Source organism: Delphinapterus leucas, chromosome 3, assembly GCF_059928025.1.
Source record: "Delphinapterus leucas isolate spDelLeu-1000000601 "Yukka" chromosome 3, BTC_Dleu_Yukka2, whole genome shotgun sequence".
NCBI classification, from domain to species: domain Eukaryota; kingdom Metazoa; phylum Chordata; class Mammalia; order Artiodactyla; family Monodontidae; genus Delphinapterus; species Delphinapterus leucas.
In genome coordinates, this window is record NC_143131.1 from 71750947 (window position 1) to 71767465 (window position 16519).

The 16519-nt window shown below is 34.5% G+C and overlaps 1 protein-coding gene across 6 annotated transcripts in view; it reads right to left on the reverse strand.

The window, feature by feature from the left end:
• The window catches only part of TMEM161B (transmembrane protein 161B), an 84240-nt gene that overhangs the window by 16606 nt on the left and 51115 nt on the right, over nt 1-16519 (reverse strand). For 4 of the 6 annotated variants that reach the window (XM_022593218.2, XM_089909104.1, XM_022593237.2 and 1 more), the window contains 6 exons: nt 9853-10004; nt 9329-9389; nt 8689-8829; nt 5790-5903; nt 1705-1879; nt 522-618 (listed from right to left, as the gene is read on the reverse strand). In XM_022593218.2, the coding sequence (XP_022448926.1) occupies nt 522-618; nt 1705-1879; nt 5790-5903; nt 8689-8829; nt 9329-9389; nt 9853-10004 (740 nt within the window). The remainder of the gene's footprint in view (nt 1-521; nt 619-1704; nt 1880-5789; nt 5904-8688; nt 8830-9328; nt 9390-9852; nt 10005-16519) is intronic. The other 2 variants (XM_089909105.1, XM_089909103.1) reach the window with 2 other exon arrangements.

Genomic DNA, 16519 nt, shown 5'->3' on the forward strand with positions numbered 1-16519 from the left:
AGCAAAGAAATGATCAATACAACAATAGATTCTTGAGTAACACCACAGATGGGCTGGATTGCTTAGTGAACAGACTTACAGAAGAACTTTGTTCTGCCACTGAGAAATCTTTACTCTATCAACGTAAGTTATCTGAAGCAGAACTCACCAAAGCGTTCTGTAATTCATAAATTTACAAGTACCTTGTAATAATTTAAATGTTATGCACTAACAAAATCTTAAATCACTCTCTTACAACATAAAATATTAAGATGAAAAGTGCCCACTCCAGTTACTCAGAATTAACCTTTAGCAAACAATTCTTTTAACATTATAAAACGATATGGGCCTGAAGTTTCAAAATCAAGATGATCAATCAATGAATCAACTTCCACAGATTAAAATTTCGTATGTTTCCTCTTAAAATTTTTAAAGAGAAAAACAATTTTAAGAGGATTATTTCTTTGTAGGTAACAAAAAGCATTATTAACTATAGGTAGAAAGTAAAGCAACAAGTTTCCCACTTGTCAGGGTATGCCTACCTAGAGTTTTCAAAAGCAGGGTTGTGTGAAGCAGCATGACCAGAGGAGCCACATACTGCAGTGCAATGACACAAAGGTAATAAAAGACTCGAGCGACCTGCAACCAACAACATTCTTAAGTTTCTAACACGGTTGACATGTTATGAATGAATTAAACTTTCATATAATTGTCAAACTGAATTGCTTAAGAGATGAATAATCCTTTCATGGGAAGAAAGCTAAATGGTAATAAATTTGTACTTCATTATAAATGCCACCAGACTGACTTCAGAAAGGCTCAGTTCGAAGGTTCTTTAAAATGTGAAAATATTAAAATAAATTCCTTAAAAATATTTCTTAAGTGATTAATACAAACTGGAGAAACAAAACCACTAAAATTCAAATTGCTTATATTCACTTACTATTTCACATATAAAACAAAATGCTAAAATCTCTAAATACAGACACCTAAAATATCAAACTAAATAACAATAACAGTCATATATGAGCATAAATAAAAACATTAATCCCCATTTATATTCGACTGAGGTAAAACTACAAAGTATGAAAATACATGAAAGGTAAGACATAAAAAAAGTTGTTTGAATCTTGATAGACACTTCTTACAATGAAATTTCGAGATTAAAAAACAGAGGACCCAACACCACATTTCTTCAAAAAGACACGATCAGGTTATAGGTCCAGTCCATTATAATGGTGGATGGATTCCTAGCACCTTCCTTCTCTGGAATCCCCATTAAGTTAAATTTTATGCTTCAGGTTCAAGTACTTGGAATAATGTTAAAAGGAATACATTTAGTCACTAAAACTAATATTTCCTACTCTTTAAGTCATAAAGGCTATACAATATATTGTGATGTCTTTCAAATCAATTACATTTAGTCACTAAAACTAATATTTCCTACTCTTTAAGTCATAAAGGCTATACAATATATTGTGATGTCTTTCAAATCAATTAGGGGAGTCCCCTTTACCAAAAGTAGATATACCACAGCTTTGCAACCCAAACTGTATGATACTTAATGTATTTAAGGCAAGAAGGGGAATTGAGATCCTTTCTTCACCTAGCACCAAAATCAGATCAAAGTCTCTGACATGTCAGTTTAAGATTATCTCATCTATTTATAGTCATTTACAACTCAGTATCTGCTATTTTTCATTTTGACTGCAGTATAAAACTTACCATTTTCTGAAGCTCAACCGTGCTTATTCGCCCTGCTTCTTTCTTCATCTGATCCACACATTTCTGGGCTAAGTTTAAGTAAGCTTGCAGGTGACTACGCATCATGGCCAACCGCAAAGCACACAGCAGGATTATTAACCAGAGTCGCAGAGTATCGAACGTAGCTTCTGTCATTCTACAGATCAAAAAGTTGATATGGTGCTCTCAAAGACCAAAATATGCTAGCATGCTAGTTATATGTGTTAATGTTCATCATTTAAGATATAGGGAAATCTAGACTTAGCTACAGATGGAGATATAAAAAGTATCCCACTCTACCACAGACTTACCTGCATGATACTTTCACTTGCTTAACAGATAAATGTATCATGAAATAAAACAGTACGAGATAAATCTAGCAGAAAAAAGTAGAGCAACACTTGGGATTCTTTTCTCTAACTACGCTCCTCCATGGGGGGAAAAACGGCTATAAAACGAAAAGGGAAGTTGGGTGCTCTTAAACTGGAGACTATGAGAAAGAAGGAAGGAAACCAGAGGAGCTTGCCTGTGGAACTATCAAGTTATCAACCCATCTATTTCTGGCTAGAGTTTTGTTTGGTTATATAAATACCTGAGTAGGATCTTTCACTCTGCTGAATTCCTGATTGGGATCAAGAATTCTGATATACTGACAAAATCAGATGTTCCCTAAAGGACTTTAGAAAGAAGAGGTAAATTCTGATGTCCTTTTGGGGTCCACAGTTTCTGCTTTGATAAAAGATAACATTGTAATTTGAAAATAATGCCTACCCCATGCCTGACTCTATTCAAAGCTCTAGCACACATCAGGCACTTAATATGTGACTGTTGAAATGTGTGGAGTGATCTGCCAGACAGGATCTGGAATTTATAGGCGTCTCCCCCAAATTCTTAAGACCATGAGGGTAGTATGGATGGCTATAAGGAAGACCAAGTGGAAAAGATAAAAAACCTTACAACACTTTGCTCCAAAATAGGCTCCATTATCACCCCTTCCTTCTGTCCAGTGTAAGCACCTAGGAAAGGGACTAAAACTACAATATAGAAGTTGCCTGTGGAAATAAAGTTGAAGAACAGTACAGGAAACAGAAAAGGCAGAGAAGATGTGCAAGTGTATAGTTTGGTTTGAACTATTTATGAAGTGGAGGGAAAATAGGGATGGAACAAAGGCTTTATTTTATTATGTATGTTCTCTTTTGGTTTCCTTTTTACAAGGTCATGAGTAAACATGGACATAAAGCTCCAATAGAGATGTACTGTTGGTTAGGAAGCATAAAGGCATAACTTTTTTTTTTTTTTTTTTGCGGTACGCGGGCCTCTCACTGTTGCGGCCTCTCCCGTTGCGGAGCACAGGCTCCGGACGCGCAGGCTCAGCGGCCATGCTCACAGGCCCAGCCGCTCCGTGGCATGTGGGATCTTCCCGGACCGGGGCACGAACCCGTGTCCCCTGCATCGGCAGGCGGACTCTCAACCACTGCGCCACCAGGGAAGCCCAAGGCATAACTTTTTATCAATACATTTACACTGTAATGAACAATGAGATTAAGATATCAGTCATGTGAGACTGACAGTACACAAAAGTCAAGACCATCCACAGCCTTGAACCTTTCCAGGGGCTTACAAACACTACTGTGCTCCCTGGTGTGGTACAACCAGGAGGCTTGACTGGCAGTATTCTGAAGACAGCTATTATGCATGCTTTGAGGGAGACAGATAACAGAAATGAAGCGAATGGTATAAGGCAGTGAATCAAAACATATCTGCTCTGTTTATGAGAGTTCAGGATTTAGATAACAGTCCCTAATTAAATAGTACTGCTAACTCAGGTTATTTAACCAACTTCATAAGGATTTGGTAAGTTGAAATGATGGGACAAAATATACAGGTAAAGAACAGGCAGAAGAAATTTCTCCAAATTCCTGAAGCCATTCTAGGGTTCACCATATATGTTCTCTTCTGGTTTTCTTCTCACAAGGTTACACACATATGGACTCTGCTTGCTCACATTTTATTTTTTTGATGCCCAAGCAGAACACATGGGTGGATGAGTTTAAATATATTTCCAGATTGAAACTGCATTCTATCCATTTTTGCTTCTGACTACAAATAAAGGCCTTTGACAAACCATTTAATCCACGTGACAGACGAAGAACCTGGGATGACGGGCAGCCATTTTTTCTCAATCTAACATGGACTTTGGAGTTTAAACAAAAATTAAAAATCACCTGTCTAATCACTTAATGTAGTGATCTGACAAATAAAAAAAGAATAAAATGGAGCAGAGATATGACTGTAATTCTGTTTCATTTATGAAGGTCAGGAAAGGGAATGGGACAAAGGAAATAAAGCTATAGGAAGAGGACTCTAGGTCTTCATGTGCAACAAAATTTTTCCTGTAATTTAACATACCAAGGGGAAAATTCCTTTTTCCTACTTCCTTTAAGCATAGTATTCACTACTAATCTGTACATAGTTTTGTAGGCTACAAGTGGGGAAATGAATATTGGTATAACTACTAAATGCTTTACATACACCAGATCTGGCTGAATAACCTTAGCCAAATTATTTAACCTCTGAGTCTGTTATTTCATCTATAAAATGGAATGAGAACAGAGATCATAAATAGAGAATTACTATAAGAATGAATGAGATAAAATATGTAAAATATCAATACCCAGCATAATAACTGGTATATGTCACAAATGCTAGTTTCCTTGTTTTCGTAATTAAACTAAGGCAAATATAAAATCAGAAAACATAATTACAGAAGTATAAAATCCAACTTCCATGATCAAACTTCAAGGAAGGACTAGGAATGCTTTCAGCATCAAAGATGTGGGTTAAAAGTTTATCTGAGATTTGGTCTGGAACCCTACGATCCTTAGGATTACTTTTAAATACTCAGTGAACCTGTCAAGTTAAAATTACCATTAAAGCTTACTTGCGTGGGGGAAAAAATGTTATGACTTCAATGTATACTTTCTTAGTTCAATAAGATTAGGTGTTAAAAAAAAAAAATCATGGTCATCACCGATTCTACACTTCAAGACAAATTTGTACCAGGATCTAAAAGAAATACATAATATAAAATGCATACTGTGGAATCATTGACTAGTCAAGATTTTCTATTTTAATTTTGATGAGGCAAAGCAGTGAAAGGAACATTTATTAAGCACTTACTTCCAGATGGTTGCATTACATGTGGTCTTTCATTTAATTCCAATGATAACCTTGTGAGGTGGATACTATTATCTTCATTTTCCAGACGGGGAAACAGAGGTTCAGTGAAGTAAAATAATCTCCCTCAAGTGACAGCTTTAGTGAGGATCAGAACTGGGGTTTGAACCAGCTCTGCCTGAATCTTTTTATTACTCTAACATAGTTCCATAAGGCTAATGAGTTAACATATCAAGTATAGTTATTAATGCCTTTTAATAAATTATTTCTATGTTACCTTCTTCTGTTAAAATACAGTTGTCTAATTGGGGAAATACAACCTAATATTTGATAACAATGTTAAGGTTTTATTTTTAATTTTAATAGCTATGATGATGATATTGTCATGTAGAAAAATATCCTTATTTTTTAGAGATGCATACTAAAGTTCTTAGGGGTAAAAATGTTATGCCTCTAATTTACTTGAAAAACTACTTCATCAAAAAACAAAGCAAAAAACAGTGAAGCAAATATGGAAAATGTTAACAACTCTTAAGGGGCTAAATATATGAATTTCCATTTATACTACTCATTTTTTCCTCCATAATTTTCACAATTAAGAAAAAAGTAAGAGAAATGTAGTGTCTTAAAAAAAGCAGAAAAACTTACAACTGTACAAGATAATATTAGTGCAGAGTAACAATCATCCAAAACCATTAATGAAGATCACAAAAGGTAAAATGATGACCTATAGTTTCTATTTTGTAATATATTTTTAAACATTTCTATTAATGTTTTAAAAATAGTGTCCTAATGTTATCATTAAAAAATGTGAACATAGTAAATAACATTTTAGAAAAGTTTTGATTATATAATGAAATAAAAATTAGCCCCCAAATACCCATACTTACAAAGGGACACTTTCTTTACCCAATGGTGGGTTCATAATGTAGTCTTTGGTGATTGGTTTTACCCAGAGCAGAACCATAAATAAAGGTGCCAAGAAGTTGATATGAAGTAATGTTCTGAAAGTATGTAAGAAATAAACATAAAAATCCAGAAACAAAATACACTAATAAACTACAGAACCTTGGGACTTAAAAAATGAAGGTAGGAACTTATTTTCAGTATTCTATATTAAGGTACTATTGTCACCATTATTTTATATTTATCACTACTACTTAACACTGATTTGAGCCCTTGTAAAAATACCTCATTATTTTAATTGTTCAGAAGAGAACATTCAGATTGAGGAACGTTAAATGACTTGCTCATGGCAATATTACAGGTTAGAAGGAGATCTAGCACTAAAATCTAAATCTGTTCACTCCTATTCTAGTGTTCTTTAACAATCTCCTACTGTATCCCTGACTTAATACACTGGTACTTAAATGATTCTCTAACTTTGCACAATCAATGAATCCAATGGATTTTCAGTATAGGAGTCATCTTTTGATACTTTTCAGTCCAGCTAAAACAAAGTACATTCTCATTATTTACAAGTAAGAGACAGTGATTAGCAAGGTCCATAATACTAGAAGGCATATGGCAGACGGAAGCTACTGCAGCAACTTACTTATAAATGAGGAAACTTTCAATATGTAATGAACATGTAAAAGGTCTTAACATTGTTAAAATCATAAATGACTCACATTTTTATTTCTTCCTGAAGCATTATGAACATACCTGAAATTAATTTCCCTATCCTATAAAAACCAAGGAAATTTATATTTCTCCTACAAGGCAAAATACCCAATACAGCAAAAGGTTTCAGGTGTGAGATGTAATGTCATTGTTAATTGTTGTCCCAAGTTTGTATCCTACAGAGATAGATGACTGGTAAAGACTGTCCTTATTTCAGAAAGACAAAATTCTTCAGACTATTTTATTACCATGTACTGCTTTTATTACCAACCATGCTGGGGGAGCTAAACTGGAGGGTTTAAAATACACACACACACACACACTTTAAAATACCACTACAGTGCAAGTGATAGTGATTTATGTGAGCAAATGGCCAGATCAGGAAACCATGAACACCTGACAGGGAGAGGTGGCACTCTGGTTCTAAGCTCTGGCACTAAAACAAGTACTACTGCCTGGCCATGGGGGTAAAGAGAATGCTGTTCTTTGTGCCAGTCATGCAAACTAGCTTCCCACGCCCTGTATCCGGGCAGGTAGGGGTGTGTGTGTGTGTGTGTGTGTGTGTGTGTGTGTGTGTGTGTGTGTGTGTGTGTGTGTGTGTGTGTGTGTGTGTGTGTGTGTGTGTGTGTGTGTGTGTGTGTGTGTGTGTGTGTGTGTGGCGCGGGGGGTGTGGGGTTGGGGAGTTTGCAATACACTGAAAATAAAACTCCAAATTCCCAAAGGGAAAAATCTTAAGAAGCCACATTTTACTGAGAAGGAAACTAAAATGTGCCCCCATCCCCAACCCCAAACCACCACTAAATGCTTTCAATGTTTTTATAAAGTGATTCTTTCATCCCACAGCCTGGGTAAACCATCGGGTGCAGGGGAAGAAAGCAGCAGTATTAGGTATGCAGTGTTGCTAGGGAACACTCTAGTATCAAGGAGCAGCCCACAGCGGTTTCAGTAGCTGGTGGAGGGCTCCCCTCCACCCACTCTTTCAGCTTATTTAAATCATAACACTGGGGTTAGTGGACTGAAGTGTGTGTGTAGAGAGGAGGGGGAGAATCAGGTTTTGTTTTAAAAGGAGCCATTAGAGAGACCGATGGTGGGAGAAAGGCAGGATGTAGCCAACAGCATGCTGAGTAAAAGGAGTGGAAAAAAGGGATGAAGGAGTGTGTACTGGGAGGTGAGAATAAATAAATACACACACAAAGCAAATAAAGAAAAATGGAGGTAAGGAAAAACACAAAAAAACTTTCAAAATTAAAATAAAGGAAAATGACATAGGTAAGAGATAAGAATGTGAAAAGACTAGAGAATCAGCATCATTAAATATCGGCTTTTAAAGAGCAGAAATGTTAGGAAATATGATTACTCAGAGAAACTTAATGACTATAAATACATATATCAAAATGGAATATTCTCAACTTAGGCTTCTACTGCAAAACAAAAAGAGGACTTGGAAATTTGGATCTGGATATGAAATGAAGATAAAAATCTGTCACTCTGCCAAGGTGTCCACACCAACAACAACAAAAAATCTGTGACAACCACAAATAAGATAGTAAATGGGCTCTGAACAATATGCAGAGATTCGAATACGATTTCTCCATTTGAAAACTAAAATAGTAATCTATGATATTTAACACTGTATGGTATTAGCCATCCCGAACTAAAATAATCTTGCAAACAGATCAATAATATAAGGAAAACAAACATTCCTTATGTATACAGATTTACTTTCAAAACATTTTTAAATAAAATACTTTAAATAAAAAATATTAAATTATTTAAATAAAATTATTTATATGAAATTTAAGTAAGTATTTTTAACTTAAAAATTCTGATTTAAAGAAATTTCCATAGATCCTTAGATCAGTGGCAGAGATTACAATATCATAAACATTCATCTCTGAGTTCAAAAGAACTAACATAAATACTGATATTTCCATTTTAACAGATAAAAGAGAAATTTAATAATTTAGTGGGGTTTTTTTTACATAGGACTTAAAATTTAGAAGTGAATGAAAGAAGCTTGCTTATAGTAGAAAGAGGAAGAAGTGTGACATCAAATGATTATTAATTTTCAATACAATAATTTATGATTTCATTACAATAATATACCTTCATTAAGATGAAAAACATATATTTATCTGCATGTGCTTATGTACATTTTCCGCTTACTGTGTAATTTTTTCTGTTGCCAAATTCAGGGCATCCAGATGCATTTGAGCCAGCCGTAATCCAGGAAATGTCAAAAAAGCCCCAATGAGCGAACAGAAAATAGCCAGGAAAAATTTGAAAGTAAGTTTTGAAACAGGACCCCTAAAAATAAAATTTTTAAAAAAGCTGATAAACTTCTGAAGTTAACTTTCTAGAAATTTCCGTTCTTCTAATCAATTACTTTACAAACCACAATAATAACAGTAATACAAACAAAGTAAACTCCTACAGAAAGACTGCTCTTATTCAATCATCCATAAAGGATTTTGATGAAGTATAAAGTAAATCAGACATCTCTTAAGGCACAGTTTTAACAATCTAACCTACATGTTCAACGTAGAAAATAACATGTGATTCATAAATTTCATTTAATCTCTAGTAGAAGAGGAATTAAGTTAAATAAGAGCAAATTCAAATGAGAATTCTATAAAAGATACTTTATACAAATGTAAAAAACATGAGTAAGAATATTGCTAAAAAAGAGACAGTCCTACTTAAAAAAGAACTCCTTTCACTGATTAAAAACAAAGAACCACTTATAGTAAATGCTATTTTACCAAAAATGGAAAAAATTAAATCCGAATAATAATTAAAAACTTACTGAGATTCTAAACCTTGCTTTTCGAGAAACTGCATCGCACTGTCTGAAAAATTTGTAAACCCTGTAGGGGGAAAAAATTTACTCTTATCATAGGGGTAAAACACAGAATCTTTGGAAATAAAATGCTAGAAAACAGAACATCTTAAATTTTGAAATGATGAGCATAGCTCTTTCATGTGCTAATTAGTATGTCATAATGCAATAAAATTTAGTTATTAGGAGAAATAGTCTTTGAAAACATCCCTTTGATATTTGTACATTCCATGAGTATGCATAAAATTTGCATTAAAATTTGCATCTTTATCTGTGTGCATCTTTATCTAACATTAGCATTGGTGAAACTTATTTAACTTTAAGGAAAAAATGGGGAGGGAACAGCATTTTTGGAAAAAGGTAGCAAAAGCTTAGCTAAAAAAAAAAACAAAAAAAAAATCTTAAGAATAATAAAGGTTAATTATTTAGAACATTACAGAACATACGCCTCAAACCTAATTTTAAAAACTTAACAAATATGAAATTCTTACCTGTTTCAAGTCCAAATTCCAGATAGTTTTCTGTTACAATCAAGACTGCCATTGCTTTCACAAAGAAAAAAAATCCAAAGGTAACACAGACTGATCTTTCACCACCATCTTCTACTTTAAAATAGTGTGTAGTTAATGAAAATAGAACTTTGCTGCAGAAGGAAAAGTTCAGGAAAAACCACAAATAACTTTGTGGAACTTAAACACAACCATCTTTACAGGGCCTGAACTCCAATAAAATTTGACTACAACATTCATTTTGATGCTACAACATGCTTAACTACAAAGTGCTGTTTGGAAGTAAGTGAAAAACTAATGAAAATCTGAATAGTCTTCCAGAAAATAAGACATAAAAACAAAGCAAACCTAAGTGAAGTTTATAACATTTTTAAATTAATAAAAAGTGTACATACACATACTAAGCTGTAATTAGGGAAAGAATGTATTTCTACTTTAACTCAAATTTACTTGGAGGTTATTACAATAATTTTATGAAATAGGTTCTCAGTGAAACTATTATGAAATAGTTCTCAGAAAAGCCAAGGTACCAGTTATCTTAGGGAACTACCTTTTATTGTGTATATTTGTCAAGTAGTTTATATTTAGAATTAAACACACATCATAGGAATCATCTGTAAATCATCCACTAATTCAAAATTTGAGAATTACTAATAGCCAATGTGTAAGCTGTGGCACAAAAACTAAATAAGCATCTGGGATCAGCGTTTCACAGTATGATAAAACAAAATACTTTAAACAAGTTCCTGCTGAGTACTCAAAAACAACCAAAGGTTCAACATGCTCACCTATTTTTAAATATTTAAATTTTATATGAAAGTACTAAAGAGACTATTTTATCTGAGCCTTTCCCTCCTTAGTAATTAATCAAATCAAGAGCAAATCAGTGGATGATCCATAGCTAGAATCCAGATTTCCATTATACCAAATTGTTCTCCTTGAAAGCATAAACCCACCAAACAAAATAAGGTGCTTGGCCAAAAAAATCTAGAAAAGCAACTTTTACATTAATTATATATCAAGCATAGGAAATAACAGCAGTTGTCATTTAGTACTTGCCAAGTGCTAAGCATTACCAATTAACTCATTTCATCCTTACATTAGCCAACTATTATCATTACTTTGCCAGATTTTAAAAAACTATGGCACAGATAGGTTAAATAGCTTGCTCAAGATCACACAGCTAGATCAGAGGCAGTTGGGATTTAAATCTAGGCAGTCTGGATCCAGAGTATGTTCAGCTAACAACTTAGTATGCTGCCTCTAAGATACTGTATACAGCACCTAAGCTATGTGGTAGTTAGCAGCAACACATGAAATCATTTTCAAAATAGAGCTGCCTTGACAGAAGTAAATGGTTCATTCAAACATCCTCACAATCAGAAGTATTCTTTTCTTTTTGCGGTACGCGGGCCTCTCACTGTTGTGGCCTCTCCCGTTGCGGAGCAACAGGCTCCGGACGCGCAGGCTCAGCGGCCATGGCTCACGGGCGCAGCCGCTCCGCGGCATGTGGGATCTTCCCGGACCGGGGCACGAACCCGTGTCCCCTGCATCGGCAGGTGGACTCTCAACCACTGCGCCACCAGGGAAGCCCAGAAGTATTCTTATTAAGGAATGGATGGGCAAGGATAAGGACGCTCGTCCTTGCTCTTTAAAAGGAAGATGTCCTTTGCTGCCTATTTAAAATATGCTAATATAGTTATTACCCAGTCTCTATTAAGATCCTACCTAGGATACTGGATATTAATGTAGAGTCCCAGCTGCTCTAAAGCTTACGGACACCTACCCTAAGTAAGCCAACATGAAGGTAATACAGACAGATGACTTTCTTGCATCTTTCAAATGCAACTTGAAATAAATCTCTACTAGAATGTGAACTCCATATCAAGGATTCTTGTCTCTTGCGCACTGCTTAGTTAGAGCACCAAAAGAAGTGCCTGGCACATAGTAGGTACTCAAAACAATCAGTGAACAAATTTTGCCATAGAAATAATGTTTTACATGGTAGTTTAGGTAACCTGAAACTATTAATTCTATGCTTTAACAGTAAATAGACCTTTTGAAGAATGAGATAAAAACAATTCTTTCTCTGGGATAAGATACTCAAAGTAAAAAAATAATATAGAAAAAGTTTTAATCTAAGATCTGTTTTTATCAGTGGTAATAACAAAAATACAAATTATTTACCACTCAGGGTTATAGATTTAAAGAATGTTCTAAGTTTTATAAAGGCTTAGCCTTTGTTTTCTTAAGGCTTATTTAGAAGATAGTTCCCTCTTTTAAATGTCAAAAAATAAAATGAAGTATAAGAATAGCTCATTTTTATCCACCTATTCCTGGGGCAACGAGGCCCTCAGAAGTGTGTGATGGGAAGTGTCTTTATTAACCTCCTTTAGTCAAGCACCTCATTTTTCAATGAGTATCATCCCCCTTCCTGACTTTCACTGTTCTCACCTCAATTAATCCCACTCTAGCTAATCTCCCTTTCACACAAACCTCTCTGCTCTTTCTCAAATTCCATGATTTAAGATAAATACTTGCTAAAATTTATTTTCCTAATTACTTACTAGCAATAGAATTATTTTCTTTGGAAAAAATGTGGTCTTGTGTGCTAATTATAGATCAAATGAACTTTCGTGGGCTAATCCGAAAGGAGATGCCATTTATAGCATTATTTCTCTAAAAAGAAGATTATTTTATTTCCAAGCATTTCAGAATACAATCTACATGCAAGGTGAAGGTACAATCTAAAAATTGCTGTATTAGGAATTTATTTCAACTTAATATATTTCTTTACAGACTACTATAATATTACTTATAATGCTACATTCTATAAATTAAGTAGCTGATTTCCTTTTAAGACAAACAAAACCAGATCATGAAAAGCTAGATGATACCCTATTAACTTTTTGATTAAAAAGACCTCTGCATGAAAAAAAAAAAAAAGACCTCTGCATGTTTTCATATTTGCTATAACAAATACATGCTTTAGGATCCATATAACCAGAAATACTATAGAACTTAGGCATACACCTGAAGACATTTACCAGGCATGTTACTTTCATTCTAAACGTCTTCTTAAATCAACTATACGCCAGTGAAAATTTTTAAAAAATCAATACCTTTGTTATTACGTTTAGAGAGAACTATCTTTTTTAAGAGATTTGGAAATTAAAAATTCATATAGTTGGGGCTTCCCTGGTGACACAGTGGTTAAGAATCCGCCTGCCAATGCAGGGGACACGGGTTCGAGCCCTGGCCCGGGAAGATCCCACATGCCATGGAGCAACTAAGCCCATGCGCCACAACTACTGAGCCTGTGCTCTAGAGCCCACAAGCCACAACTACTGAGCCCACGAGCCTAGAGCCCATCCTCCTCAACAAGAGAAGCCACCACAATGAGAAGCCTGCGCACCACAACGAAGAGTAGCCCCCGCTCGCTGCAACCAGAGAAAGCCCGCGCACAGCAACGAAGACCCAACACAGCCAAAAATAAATTAAATTTTAAAAAATCCATATAGTTGAAAAAAATAAAAATGAATGTCTTCTTATATTCACCATAACTCAGGTTACATAGTCAAGTATTTGAACAAATTACTTCTTTTTTAATTAAGCTTTTTATTGGAGTATAGTTGATTTACAATGTGTGACTTTCAGGTGTACAGCAAAGTGAGTTATACATATACATATATCCACTCTTTTTTAGATTCTATTCCCATATAGGTCATTACAGAGTACTGAATAGAGTTCCCTGTGCTATGCAGTAGGTTCTTATTAACAAATTACTGCTCTAATGTAAAAATTAAAACTAATAAACATGGAAATGCCACTGGTTTACATTATCTCCTCCACCAAATATTCAGCACCCTGACACAAGGTTATCTTGCTCAATTTAACTCTGCAGCACTCTGGTTATAGAGTACTGCAATACACAGATATCTGAAACTCTACTGAAGTAAAAGAGCTAATCCACATAATAATAGATGTCAGTTTTTCTATGATATTGAACATCAGGGGAAAAGGGAAGCTAAATTATTTTACAACAAGGGAAATAAATCCTCAATTCTTATATATCTGTAAAACCAACAATCTTTGCAAATTATAGTAAGAATTTAAAGAGTGATATTTACACTCCAGTTCTTACTTTGTAATGAAGAATTTTGTGGTATTTCCATGTCTTATTCCTTCGAAATTCTTTCTAAAATCACCTAACATTATTGTTCAAGTTTTCCCTAAACATAGTTGTCAATCCTCTTCCTATTTTGGCTAACAACTACTAAATCATTTATAAGCAATAAGACTATACTACATCACTGCAGAAGTTGGCATGATTTTGTTATATTAAGCTTAAGTAGGGCTGTCAAATTGATAGGATGTCAATTTCAATTAAAATGATTGATGGGGGTTTAACAAAGCACATTTAGTTTCCATGTCATTTTAAGATGTGATGTGAATTTTTTAAACTTTTCTATAACTTAATCATTGCATATATCCTACCACTATTTTCTCCTCCTTCTCTGTAAGAATATCATTTATTTCAGACTTTTTGCATTTATGCTCTCACATCAAAGACACTGGTAGTCTACAGTTGCTTAAAGTAAAAAGACTTTACAGGGAAAAAAACTGGGAAGACTATGTATCCAGGTCAGAACTCTGACAGTAATCAACAGGCTCCAGCTAGGGGAGATAAAGGCAGGACCTGCCCCACCATCAGCGCACACCCATCCCATTAACCTGGGTGAAGATATATTGTTTGTAATGAAAGATGCCTCTGAGAGGAGTCAGCTGTGTGTGCAGGTAGAAAAAAAAAAAAGGTTACAAAGCATAACTCTAAACCATCTTGCATAAACTAAGCTCTTGGAAGGGTTTTCTAATTAACCAAAGTAATAAACACATTGTAGTTTAAATTTACATTACGAATGATTTTTTTAGTAGTTCAATTAATAAAGAAAAACTACAAAGTTAAGACTTCCCTGGTTAATCTTCTGAACTTCTCCTTATAGGAGAGAACAGCATTATAAGAGTCTATAATACAATTATTTTTAAAATTATGTAATTTTAAAAGCATAACCTAATTATATTTATGATTAATAAGTGATATTAATCACTTCAGTAAGAGTTAAGCCAGGTTAAGTGTAAACAATACAAAAGCAAATAACAAAGAAAAAAATCTGATTTTTAAATAAAGAGGACTACTGGAGCTTTTCCCCATGCAAATAGTAGCTTTTCTTATAATGAAGTAGAGTACCAAGTTTTCTAAGACAGCAAGTTAAGAACAATTTTACAAGTCTTAAAAGAAACTTCATCTAACTTTCAACACTCAAGATGCAGTTTTATGAAACACGAAACACTGTTTTAAGAGTGGTGATGAGATTCTAGAATACAGATGCTCAAACTTTTCTCTCCAGGATATTCTGAATCCCATGCTCCTTACTCATCTATCTCTTCTCTGAAACTTAAAAATAAAAGAAACAAAGCTAGTGGTTCATTTTACTACTATCAAACACTACAGGTCCATCTCTTTCTTGGCATTCTAACGAAGAGCTTACATATTAGGAGATAACAAGGAAAAAGGAAAAAGATTTAAAAACAAAACATAAAAACTCCAAAACCACAAATGAAACGCTTTTGAGATTTAGCTATGATCTCTCTCATTGCCTGAGGGCCCCAAGCCCAGGTTGGAAAAGCACTGCTTCATTTTTACTGAAAATGGATACTAGCGTCTATAAAGATACAATTTCCAACTCCTTCACTTACACTAAAAAGCAAAATAACACCTTTAGCCAAAAGTGATATCAAATGACCAAAATGAAATTTCTCAAAGATTATACCTACTGCCAAATTTTGTTACCACAGATTTATTAAATAAATTACAAAATATGTCAACACTAAAGGAAAAAAAAAACAAAATTAGATGCAACCAAACCCAGGTTATAATGCCTACATCTTGAATTCATACTGAAGAGTAGATAAATCTTAAAACCAACTACTTATTGAGCTCTATGTTGGAACAAAACCTTCCCATAACCCACAGTGTAAACACACAAACAATATTCTGATATGTAATACTATGATCTAGCTACGCCCATATGTTCAAACTTTCATTCAATAGTCCCCAAACCTCCACTTAAATCAGAACAGTGTATTTACCGTTGCCTAAATGTAACAGTTATACTGTCTTGGATCATAACTTATTACCTGAACTACCCTCTTCCCTTCCCTCTACCTAATCAAAGGCTCAGCTCAAGCTCCACATCCTTCCCGAAGCTTACCATTTACCTCTTCTGCCCAGACCATTCCCTTCCTCTTTTGAACTCGCAGCACTTACTACTATAACTCACTTGCCAAGTATACAAGCTACCTTGAACTGTAGAGTGACACAGATATAAGAAAGCAGAAAGGGTGATGAAATGATCAATCCAGGAGGCACAATATCCGACTAACAAAAGTGAGAGGGAGAAACAGAACAGGGGATGGGAGGATTACAGAAGGGAAAAAACTATCAGAGACATAGTACAAGATAATTTCCAAACTTGAAGTTTCCAAATTAAAAGAGCCTACCAAAAGCCCAGCACAAAGAATGAAAAAAGATTCTCAAAAAGGCACATGATCATAAACCTTCAAAAACCAGACAAATAAAGAGAAGACT